This window comes from Vanacampus margaritifer, chromosome 5 (genome assembly GCF_051991255.1).
Source record: "Vanacampus margaritifer isolate UIUO_Vmar chromosome 5, RoL_Vmar_1.0, whole genome shotgun sequence".
In the NCBI taxonomy this organism is placed as follows: Eukaryota; Metazoa; Chordata; class Actinopteri; order Syngnathiformes; family Syngnathidae; genus Vanacampus; species Vanacampus margaritifer.
In genome coordinates, this window is record NC_135436.1 from 18224150 (window position 1) to 18237502 (window position 13353).

Genomic DNA, 13353 nt, shown 5'->3' on the forward strand with positions numbered 1-13353 from the left:
CTTCTCAGCAAACCATCAGATGGTAAAATTGTGTTTTTTTTTGTTAATCTATTTCATATCATGTTGCAGAATGCCTAGGAGTATGTTATATATATATTTTGATAAATTAGCAACTCTGAGCTAGTTAAAAAAAACAATGGTTAAAATTGAAAAAACATATATTTTGGTGTTCAGTGAACTTATAGCAGCCATTTAATGTATAATTCATAATTTTCCAAAGAAGAAAAGGGTTCTTCGGTTCTCCAGGGTGAAAAAAAAGAAAAAAAAGGAGGAGTGTACATGTCGTCCTTCACTGCATGTCTACGCAGCCTTGTTTACGTTCACCAATGATGTTGTGGTTCACAAAGGATAGTGCAGATGTTGCACAGAGATTTGCTAGCAAACACGTTTGTTAAACACACATAATAAGCTTGTTGTTGGGATGAAAGATTATTCAATGGGAAATTTTTTCAACAGTCACTGAACAGATTAAAAATGCTACCTGTTTCCTGTTAACTTTTGCTACAAATAGATTGTAAACAGGCCTCGAAAGATATGAGCGCAAAAAAAAAAAAAAAATGCTAGCAAAGCTGACTGGGGAAAAAATAGTTCTGCATGCACAGCAGTACAAAGTGTTCTCACAATTGTACATCGCAAAACCATTAATATGTGGATAATTTATGACACTCCTACATCACTGGATTCTGAAGAAATATGCTGTCTTAATGCCACAGTGCTGTCTGTATAAATACTAAACCGAAAAATATGAGACTCCAAGGTGAGGTGAAGCAGGTTTGTACTGATGGTCCAATGGATATAATGACAGTTTCATCCTCAGAAATGACGCCTCTGGAGAGACGGAGTCTTGGTTAAAGACAAGCTACTGAAGGTGTGAGTAATGAACCAATTCCTGTAACTGGCCTCGGAGGATTTAGCAGAGCTACCTGGCACATATTACATATATCTCCTCAAACAAGACCGGTGGCGAACTCCTGTCGAAAATGGACTGAACCTTGTTCTCGGGCTTGATTGTCTCAGTTCAATGATGTAATCTATTTTATCTTAATTTGTGTGATTTCAAGTGCTTTCATGAAGGTTGCTTTGGGATCCAAAGTGGAATGTCTCATCAATAGTTCATTATGGAGGAAAAAAACAGAGACTGGATTTGTTTACCTTATCTTCTGAAATGATGTCATCATTTCAAATGAGACCACATGTTTATCTGCTCATTTCCAGACAAGACATTTAACAACTTCCAAGAGGCCAAATTTTAAGATAAGAATATCTCATGCAAGAATTATGCCACTGCTTAAAAGGCAAACCTAGAATTTCAAATGGCTATGCTCTTGGATTTCAAAAACCTGTCTGCAAAGAGAAATGTACAGATCTGTACTGATCAAAAATAAAATATTTTCTGCACCCAAATATATGTGGCTAACCCATTCAGGATTTTTGAAGATTGTTTATCTTCAAAATCCTGAATTGTTTATTACAAAAGTTCATTGAGCAGCGCAGCATCATAATATCAACTGGTATAATATTCATTGCCTTGAACTGAACAAAATCCTCTAAGTAGGAGTAGGCAACCCTCATCCTCGAAAGCCCCAGTCCAGAGCTGATCATTTGAATCATCTGTGTCGGAGGATGGTGACATGCGGCTCTCGAGGACTAGGGTTGCCTACCCCTGCTCTAAGTCATTGGTCTCAAACTCAGGTACTCGAGGCCTGCAGTTCTGCATGTTTTAAGGTTTCCCTCCCCCAACACACGTCAATCAAATGATAAGGATCATTATCAGGTTTCTGCTGAGCTTGCTGATGAGCTGATCCTTTGAATCATTTGTGCTGGGAGAGGGAAACCTCTAAAGCATGCAGGACTGTGGCCCTCGAGGACCTGAGTTTGAGACCTATGCTCTATGTAATGGTGTTTGATAAAAAAAAAAAAAAACCTCAAGGCTGATCTTCTAAATAAATTAGTGGTATATGATACTCTGAATTAGCATATGCTCTGAAGCAGCATGGATGAAGGTCATGAATGCAGCAGTAGTGGGAAAAGGAAAGTTATATGGGGAAAGCTCATACCAACCTGCTCTCACTGCCTTGCTCCTTCTTCTCTCTGACTTTCAGCCACTTCCTCAACAGGAAGCGCTTCCGTCGCGGGGAGGCGCTGGGCGTGGAGCAGCGAGACCACGAAGAGGGAGCATCTTCATCACTCGATGGCGTGATCTCAATGGACGGCAGTTGAAGGTATTCCTTGGAGCCGGAGCGCGAACGAGCCTTTTTGTGACCGCCGCTCAGCTGCCCGCTTTCCGGCGCCCTCTCGCTGGGGACGTTTCTCATGCGCCGCATCTTGAAGCGTTTGCGGCGGAGCGTCGGGGTGGAGGAGCTGGATCGCATGGAGCAATCGGACACGGTGTTGTTATTACCTCCATCGGAATATACCGGGGCATCGTTTGGAACGCTCACTTGGAGCGAAGGTGGTCTGAGGGTGTCGCTCATGGTAACTATAATAATCCGGGAAGGTTTAGAGACTCCTGAAGAACTGAAAGAAGCAGGCGCAATGTATATCTTTGCCTATTTGGAGATCCTCACGCTTCCTAGTCCTCCTAGTGCTCTGCGCAAAGTCCTTGTCAAATGCCAGCCTGTAGACTGAAGTATTGGCTGAGGAGTCCTGATAGCTGCTATCTGGGGTCTTATAGTCTGTTTAATGATATGCATCTATTTTGTGGGTGGCTGGCTTACACACTGAAGAGCAATCATATGGTACAAAACTCAACCTCTCAGGCTTGGGAGGAGAAGGCTGTATTAGATAACAAATGGGACTTTTGTTCTGAGCAGCAGATGAAACATGTATAAGGCATGTCAGGGAGTGTAACCCAACACCCCTGGTTCTTTGCAGGCCAAATTACAACACCTCGCTGCCAAAGCTGTCACCTTTGCTTATTCGGGTAACAGTAACGCGGAAGGCACCGTTAATACAATTCTCGCTGTAGTTTAAAGTCAGTGAGGTGGTTTGATGAGGTTATTGTGATGTTGATGCTGGTTGTTGCAGGGGCTGTGCTTGAGGTTCCAGTCTTGTGCTCCGGGGTATCATTGTCTCCACGCAGTTACAGCCTAAGGGTTAGAGGGAGGTGATAGGACTGCAGGGTTCAGGCAAGCCTGAGTGTGATGATGGCCAAGTTAAGCAACCGATAACACACACAGCACACAAAGACAGCCACACACGCACACACAAGTCGACACCATTCATTCAATCACAGAAAAGAAGGCAGCACTATTGTGAATGGATGTAAAAAAAGCTATTTACGTAAAGCCACCACCATGCACCAGCCCAAATGTATAAGCTCCCTAACCACTGTCTTCCTTACAAGTTTGTTATAACCAGAACTGGGCAAAACCGTCGTTACATTGGCCCATCGTTGGCGGATGCCCATTTGACGAGTGCGTCCACATTTTCGGTCAGTGCTTTATGACGGGAAGCCTTGTAAAAATACAAAGAATGAAAATGACCGTCTGTGCTAATCGATTGACGTGAAGCCGCTTCAGTTGGTGTTCAGTATGGCATCCATTATTGACGGGCCGATGTCGGGATGTTTTGGCACAGCTGATTATAACTATAAAATAATTACAATTATTACTAAAAAAATATATTTTTTAAACTCATGAATAGAAAAAAAATCAAGAATCCCCACTAAAAGATGGGCATCCATTAATGACGGGCCGATGTTGGGATATTTTGGCACAGCTGATTATAACTATAAAATAATTACAATTATTACTAAAAAAATATATTTTTTAAACTCGAGAATAGAAAAAAAATCAAGAATCCCCACTAAAAGATGGGCATCCATTAATGACGGGCCAATGTCGGGATGTTTTGGCACAACTGATTATAACTATAAAATAATTACAGTATGTGTAAAACTATAAAATATTACTACTGAAAATTCTTTTTTTTTTAAACTCAAGAATATAAAAAAAATCAAGAATCCCCACTAAAAGATGTACTGGAGCATATAGAGATATAAATGATATAATGATTTAACGTAAATATTCATTATAAATTATTATTAAAGAGATGGGCAAGTATTGATTCCAAGTATCGGCACCGGGCTAATAACCAGCGTTACTATAAGTTTTCGGTTTTTGCGCCTCTTGTGGCCATTTTATAATCAGGAACTAGAAATTGGAAGAATAGAGAGTTTTTTTGGAGGGCGAAATTTTATGTATCAAAAGTAGCTACTATTGGTATCGGTACTTGGTATTGATATCGATGAAAAATTAAGAGTTGAGAGTTAAGAGTTCAGTTTGTACTGATGGCTGAAAAATCTTATTTATTATTATTATTATTATTTTAGATAGATGAAAACTAATCCTCGCAAATGAAAATTTACAACTACGAATTCGTACTGATGGCTGAAAAATCAAACATCTTATTTATTATTATTTTTTTTTTAGATAGATGAAAACTAATCCTCGCAAATGAAAATTTACAACTACCGGTAGTCAAAATGAGACTAAACGACCAAACATCTATTTCACTTATTAACTACTTAAGCCAGATTTTTATTTTATTTTTTCAAATTATATGTTGAAGAATTTTAAAGAGAACATCAAACTCTTGCTATCGATCAAATCTAATAGGATTTTTGGCCAGAAATTCAAAGCAGGAGCCATGACATAGGAAAGAAAAGGAAGTGACAGCAAACATGCAAACCATCTTTTATGCATGGTCGCGGGCAAAACGCCAGCACACACTCCCTGTGACCTGGAGGCTGGAGTGTGGAAGCAGGAAAACATCATGAATAAATCATGGCCATACAACGTTTCCCATTGCAGCCTCACATGTTCTGGCAGCTTTGGGTCATAGTCTGCCATTTCAAGGCACAAATAAGGTGAGCTGTGAAAGAATGTAGCTTAGTGTGTTCAAGCTACTTCAATAAGTTTTGATGAGTTGGTTATTTTGCATTTAATTATGAGGCAAAGTTCATAAAAATAAAAAAATATATACGAGGTTTTATAGCAAGAGACGGCGCACCTGTGCATACGAGCACCCCGTAATAATATTAAAACGCAGAACGGACAGCAGGAGGAAGCCGAGCAGTCTAGCCATCTTGTGTCGGCGCAGCTTGAGAACTTTGTCATGCATACATTAATGCCGTGAACAGATGGACCTACCACGGAGGAGCTTTGCTGTTACAGCTGTGACTGAGATGACAGTTACCTCTCCGTAGCGGATTCACGGTGTAGGACAGAATGGACATTGATTGCTTTGAACACATCATTACTGATCATCAAAGTTGAACTTAATTGTTCAGCGCCTTTGGATTCTTAGCAGCGTGTCGCTTTCAGAGATTAGGGAGGCATGCGAACGCTGATAGAAACTATGAAAATTTTGGATTAGCCCAATTAACCATCTAAATGGGCCTGAAATGTACATATTTGAAACTGGACAAATATGGTGTACAAAGTGCATGTTCAAAGATCATTTTGAATGATGCTGAGTGATACTGTTCCACTCCAGTCCTGTAGGTGGCAATCATTCATATTACAGCCACACAAAAATGCTCTCTACAGCTCCAGTTCCTTGATCTGGTGGACCGAAAGTTATCCCCGATACAAATAGACTACAACAATAATAATAAATTGAATTGTGTCAAATGATCAATACTGAGCTCTCCCCCAAAAAAATAAAAAAAAATAATAAAAAAAAATAATAAGAAAAATAAATAAATAAATTGAATTTGTTCTAGAGATTGCTGTGTTTTTTTTGTTTTTTCAGGGATGATACCGATATCGATTGTTAGTAGTCAAGGACCTCAATAACCAGTATTTGGAGCATATTTATTTGCAGTAAACCAATAAAAAAAAAGGTTAAAACATGTATATTAAAATTTCATAATAATACAAACTCAAACATTTGATTAAAATGTCTTAAGGAATGTTTATAACAGCCTTTCAGATTTAAAGCATGTTTTTTCCGCGACCCTTGTAAGGAATATGCGAAAATGAATGGCTGGATGTATATTTTTATTAAAAAATTCTAACAAAAACTGCAGGAATATCCCAGACTGAAAACATGTTATGAAAACATAAACAAGTAAATAGCACCCTAAAGTTTTCTACAATAAAGTTTTCCAACATTTCTGTCTAACTGGAAGGTTAATTTTACACTTATGTAGAAGTTAAATTTAAACAAAACGTAAAAGTGAAGGAAGTTTCCAGGATTAGGAGCATCTCTTAAGAAGTTACCTGAATATATAATTCAATAAATAATTCTCTGGGGTTTACCCAATTTTAAGATCATCTTATTGGCTGACAGATCGTTCATTTATTTATTTATTTATTTTAAAGGCCAATGCCGATATGCATCAAAATGTCAAATACCGGCACGATAATCAGCCCATCTTATAATTGTGATAATCGTCTATCTCTGTGTTCTTTCCTATGGCACCCTTTTGTACCCCTGCAATACTGCTAAAAGAGTTCCCGTAATAACATACAGCAAATCTATTCAAGATTTTATATGTATTCTCCCAGGATCTATTAACATTCACCTATGCATATAATTCCACTTAGAGATGTTAGGAAAGGAACATGAATAAATTAAGTATGATAAGCTATGATGGGACACAACGTGTGCTAACTGTAGCCAAACACATAATAAAAAAATAATTTATTTAAATTCTGAATATGGTGTTCTTCTTCAGTGTAAAAGAACGCAGTGCTCTGAGACAACAACTATTTGGCTGCAGGGTCATTCATTGCTTTAATCATTGCTGAAATGACCAAAGTGGGACTTGTTGACCGACACCATGTGGACAAAAGTTATGTGTTGAGGCCAAGCTCATTGGTCATTGACTACCAGTGCAGACTAGCATCTGGTAAAACTTTTACTTTGACGCTACAAGCAAAGGGCTATCAGTTGTAGATTCAAACACGTTAAGCGTGTCCCTCAATTGAGTCTTTCCCATATATATATATATATATATATATATATATATATATTTGAAGGAACTGGAATCTAAAACATGTTATTTTAGGATGAGATGGCGCAATAGATTAGTTTTTTTTTTTTAAGTATTTACAATCCCTGATATTATTTTTAAAATGTGAGCCATAAATCATCGAGCCACATGTTAATATTTAATACAAGCTCAAAGCTTGCTCCCAAATGTTGACGATGATGTATTATAAAGCACCAAAGTCACTCACACTGCAAAGCTTTTAGGGCATTCTATACGAATTGCTGTTCCCACCATGTAAACATCTGCCAACTAAAAAATGCATACATTCATCTTTTATTTAGAAACTTCTAAGAATAGGTTTTTAATACTATGGATAAGGCGCTCTTCCATGGTGAAGTACATTTGTGTAAAACATGATGAAACAATTTAAGACGTGCTGTCCCCCAAAACAGAAGCGTGGCGTTGTACTCTGGCCAAAGACCAATAGATGATTGCAGAGGACATGACATATTTATGTGTCTAAACCAACAAAAATGAATCATTTGGGTAATGTCAAAACTTCTGGTTCATGATTGACCAAGCTAACCAGTCACAATTGCAACTTGATTTGCATGATGTTCATGTTAAAAATGTTACATATATAAGCATAAGATTGGTAAGTTTACAACACATTACAGCCGTATTATCCTGGCGTCCACTATAAACAAATAAAAACATTAGACAACCCCCACCCCTGAAAAAAAAGTTATAAATAAAGAATCCTTGTTGTTCATATGTGGGAAAAGAGTCAAAATCAGTGAATAGTCAAAATCAGTAAATAGTCAAAATCAGTCAATAATAATAATAATAATTGCGAAGTAAAAAAAAAAATCAGGGTTTGAAGGGGTTAAAAAAAAACATCGCTAATGAAATATAAAAAAAAAAATTAAAAGAAGGAAAAAAAGAAAACTAGCTGAAATTGCATTTTACCTTTATGTAACTATAATTATAATGAACATATCCTTCTGTGTAAGTGATATCATACATTATCTTTTTTTTTTTTGGGGGGGGGGGGTTGCAAACATAACAAAATAAAACAATAAAAAGAAGGAAGGTTGATGGGGGAGAATCCCTTTAAGCACACCCCACACTACATGATTATCATTTTGAGCCTTGACTGACATGGGTTGAGAGGGAGGAATTCGGCTCAAAATCAGACCGATTATTTTTATGTGTAATGGGTTTAAATTCAGAGTGATACATTATAATCTGGGGTGCGCATAAGTGGTGCATTGGTACGCATCACAAGCATACTGGAAATTGAAGACTGCACTCAGTCTGTCACCATGCATTTTTATGTGCATTCAGAATTAACCAATCATGTTCAAACTCATTGAATTTAAGTCAACACACGCCTGCCACCACCTGATAACCCCCTCAAATGTGCAGACTTTAACTTTTTGACTTCATATTTTGTACGTTATGGATCACATTAATGTTGGAAAGAGTTTTGAAATGATTAATCTCGGTCTCATATTTTTCATAATCCAAAAAAATGTTGGGTTTCTAGACTTTTTGTATCCTGAATTATGGTTACACACTGACATCGAAAGGGGCAAGACACCACCAAATGTAACTCATTTCCTTATTACCGCTCATACTTTCCAATGAAAGCTGGTCAGTGTTACCATCATCAGGCCCTAAAAGATCAACAAATTGACAGGAGATGAAACAAAAAAAAAAAGTCACAAGATGAGGAGGCCAAATTATTCAATTTGCTCTGCATGAAGATAAAGCAGAAAGATAAGCAGCCTGAAGTAGGTCAATTAAACTCCAGTTTTACAACAATGAGTCGACATTAAGTGATGCTGGGTAAATAAACAAGACATCTACAGTAGATCTGAGATGTCATGTTTTTTTTTTTTCTGGAGAGCTCAGTATTGTTCATTCAGTAATTTTACCGATTTGACATGTCATCATCATTGCTCTCTCTTTTTTTTAATTATTATTATTATTTTATTTTATTTTATATGTGGGTGAGAATGTGTATGTGCGTGTGTGCGTGCGTGTGAGTGTGTATTCATTAGTTCACCTAAAACCTATTAAAAAATCCCATACCGTACACCTAAAAAGAAAAAAAAAAGATCTGAGGTGTCATGGAGTCAACTTGATTACGGTAATGTGCACATAATTGTACTATTTTAACATGTCACCAATCTCAAATTTGACCAAAAAATGAAGATGATGCATGGAATTTCAATAGATACAGTTGAAAAATGTAGTGCAAACATGATAACGATTCAAACTTTTATAGCTGTGCTACCATTTTTGTGGGCAAGTAATGTAAACACCAACAGGTGGCGTTGCTTTCAGAGTTGATGAACACAAGAGTAATCATCAAGTCTTCAGAACAGAAAGTTCTAACCTGGGACCAAATGTTCACATCTGCCTATTATCATTTTTTTTTACCTTGACAAATAAATAAGTCACAGTAGAGAATTCTGTGAATCCAGTGTTGTAACAGATGGCTGGAAGTTTCTCACAGAGTTCAGACAAATTAGCCATGACGACAAAAGACCAGAGGCGATGGCAGTCATTTGTGTCTGGGCTACAAAAAATAAAATAAAAAATTGAATGTGAAAAGGTAAACCAATAGCAGATAGTGCACTCAATAAATAAAATAAATTGAAACACCTTTGTTTTGTATGGAGGACTTAAAGTAAGCTCTCTGCTAACAATATTAATATATATATATATATATATATATATATATATATATATATATATATATATATATATATACATATATATATATATATATATATAATAGCTGAACCGCTACAAGAACTCATTCCTGCCGACATCCATCAAATTGCTTAATAACCGACATTAACTAAGTGGTGCAATATATAGATATAGGAGTGTGTGTGTATTATTTATTTTAATTATCTCTCTCTATTCTGTTGTTTTTCTTACTGTAAACTACTGCTGCACTTCTTATTTAATTTTGATTTTATCTCTTTCTATTCTGTTGTTTTTTCCTTACTGTAAACTGCAGCTGGACGGAGTCCAGGAAAAAGTTCCCCACGGGGAAAATAAAAGTATATATCGTATCGTATCGTAATATTGGTACTCAACAGACCCAATCAAAGTAATTCCTTTCCGGCACCCATTCAACAAGCTCAATTGGCCGTAAATAATTCTTGTCGTGGTGCATGACTAACCACACAGATGTTCAGCCGGCGTTGAATTACAGATGACTTTCCTGCCTGGGGAGCCTAGAGTTGTCGCAAGCTTGCCATTTATGCCAACGTAATGAAAGAGATCAATGATGGACAGGCAAACATGACACTATTCTCTCGAAGCTTGTGGACTGTAATTTCCCATCTACTGAAAAAAACCCTGAAAAGCCCAAATGTAAAATCTAATCTACAATCACTGCTGTCACTTGCACCAGTGAGCTGCTTTACTTACAAATGTCATTTCCTAGTGGGTAAAAGGGAATTTTCCCAGGTCTCAAAACAGCTGAAAAGAAAAGGGCTGTCGGGGAGTGTGAGTTGCATTCAGAGTGGTTTTATTTGAGAGAGTTAACCCTCAAACCAAAGCCGAGCAAAAACAAGAGCAGTGCTAAGTGTACTAACTAAAACACGAGCAAGACTTTTCACAGAAACAAAATCCCCAGAACAGCCCATGCTGAGGATGTTGCAGATTCTCAGCTCCTCTGTGAAGGCACTGTGACATAAAACCGTTAAACGTCATTAAAACTCCGTGGGACCATGAATAAAATGAGTGAGTGCTGAGAGTTAAGCAGTCACAATACTGTTATTGTGCATCAAAACAATATTTATCTTCTGTCATTTTATAGGCATCTTGAAGCCTTTTTACCATGGATTTAAAAACATAATAATCTAAATTTGCATCTTATTTAGAGTGAAGACAGAAGACAAGAGTATGGGACAGAAAAAAAAGATAAATGTTTCGCTGAAAAAATAATAAATTTTACTTAAGGCTCACTGAAAGCATCAGTATATTATAGGTATATTATAGGTATAACAATCCGGAAATTGTTACAGAGCGGCAACAAAGTAAATACGTGCATTTAATAGGTGGAGACCACAATTGGCGAAAGGTTCCTCTGGCAGACCACTGAGAGTCTCCTGCCAAACATCACAATGTACATCCCTTTCTTTCCTTTGATCCTTCCTCGGGTCTCCTGGCTAGGTTCTGAAGTGTTCGGTTTAGGTGAACGGTATGGGATTTTTTAATAGGTTTTAGGTGAACTAATGAATACACACTCACACGCACATGAACAGACACATACTCACCCATATACACAAAAAAAAGAGAGAGCAATGATGATGACGTCAAATTGATAAAATCACCGAATGAACAATACTGAGCTCTCCATAAAAAAATAAAAAAATAAAAAAATAAAAAAATAAAAATAAACAATGTACATCCCTTTCCATTCTTTGACTCTTCATTGGTTAAGTTTCACCTGTTTAGTTTTTTCTAAGCACATATAATTACGTTGACGTGAACACTGCCACATGCTGTAATTAGCTTCATCAAAACAACCCCAAGAAAGAAACATTTTTATTGATTTGATGAAGTCCAGTTTACTATGGGAAGTATGCTCCGACCTGCTACATTAAAATAACTTTTGTTACAATCATTACAACGGTAAATGACAACAATGATAATGTGCTTATTAGTGTGAGTGTGGTTTAAAGTGATGTTGAACAGGACTTCATCCGATTAAACATCATAATGTCTATAAAATCGGACATTAATAAGGCTTAGGAGTGATTACATTGTGCAAGTGGTCATAATACCAGCTGTTTATTTAAATGGAAAATTAGGGGTCTCATGCGTTGGGTTCATGCAAATAGGTTGTATGAAAAGGCTCTCGTGGCAAATGCAAGTCACATCACTATCAAGCAAAGTAAGCCACATTTGACTCACCCTTACGGTAAACAATATGATATTTTAATTTAGTTTAAAGTTTAAATTAAAAAAAATTGTATACATACAGCAGCATGTTGCTGCCGCATCTGGGAAAATGTCACATGATAAACATGATGAATTTCCCATTAAAGTGATAATATTGATGTCATAACGTGATAAGTTTGGCTTCCGCATTAAACTGAACAAAATGAAGGAATTCCTTTCAGTTAAGGTCTCGTGTGTAGTTGATGTATATTATTGTGTCTTCTTTTCATGCTTTTTAAACACTTTGCCTTATTTATTTATTTATTTATTTATTTCATAGTAGTATAGAAGAGCGCAGTGCCAAGTAAAATTGATCGACACGAAAAGTACTCTGACAGTTCTTTTTTGCCGTATAAATTAGAGTTACTAGCTACGTAAGGATAATGTGCTTCCCTAATATTGTAAAAATTTAATTAAATAAGGACAAGTGTTTAAAACTATTCAAGAGATTTAAAAAAAGACACACATACTACTGGGAATGTTTAGCATTGTTCTGCCGAATACGGAAATAAAAATATAATAATAATAATAATAATAATAATAATGCATCGGATTTATATCACGTTTTAACATAATTTATCATGTAAACAGACAGAAAAATCCAGACAAATACTATATATGTAAATAAATATTGTATTGATATGGATTTATTTGTCTTCATTAGCATATTTTGTCTTAGATTACTCCAAAAGTAAAAAAGCAATCAAGTTAAATTACTTCAATGTTTTTGTAGTTGGAATACGTTTCCAACTGCATTTTTTTTTGGGAGGGCGGCTAAGTAAAAACTTTTTTTTTATAGAAAGCCTCAAAAATCTGCCGATATTGACCTTTTTCTTTCTGTTGTGGTAGCAAACGTGTGTGCGTGAGTCTGTTCATGTGCGTGTGTGTGTGCATAAAAATGTGTATTATACTTATATGTTTGTCATGTTATTGTAGCATATTAAACTGTTGCACAACAATTTGTATATTTAAACAGAGATGGCTAGCACACAAGCAAGGTCTGACAGCCACTATGCCTGACCTTTTCAGCATCTGTGAGCACGAAGGGTTAAAGTTCACAGACAAACAATGTGGGAGGCCTGTCTGCCATTGCGTGCTGAAGTGAGTAATTGCGACTTTGTACACCCACTGAGTGTGGCTTTTTATGAATGCCACTTCTTCATTTCTATACAAAATTCAGACAATGTCACCATTGATGGAGAAGTGGCACAGAAACTTTCCAGTCAAACCAGAATTATTTGGCAATAAAACAGTTTTTTACTGGCAATATTTGGCTCACATAGGAAGAATGAACTTGTTTAAACCATTCAATAAATTCTCCTCCTGCCTTACTTACTGTGTTTTTTGTTTATTTTTTAAATCAAAACTTATATCAACACTATGTTTCCTCTTTTTGCAATTAACATACTATTTTATGTTGATTTATGTATGCACAGCTT

The 13353-nt window shown here is 36.4% G+C and overlaps 1 protein-coding gene across 8 annotated transcripts in view; it reads right to left on the reverse strand.

Annotated features, from left to right (window-relative positions):
* gramd1bb (GRAM domain containing 1Bb) overlaps nucleotides 1-13353 on the reverse strand; it is a 108252-nt gene that overhangs the window by 82702 nt on the left and 12197 nt on the right. For 7 of the 8 annotated variants that reach the window (XM_077565648.1, XM_077565654.1, XM_077565653.1 and 4 more), the window contains exon 2: nucleotides 2062-3089. The exons of the other annotated variant lie outside the window; for it this stretch is intronic. In XM_077565648.1, coding sequence (XP_077421774.1) covers nucleotides 2062-2474 — 413 coding nt within the window. In that variant the 5' untranslated portion in view covers nucleotides 2475-3089. The remainder of the gene's footprint in view (nucleotides 1-2061; nucleotides 3090-13353) is intronic. 8 annotated transcript variants of the gene reach the window in all.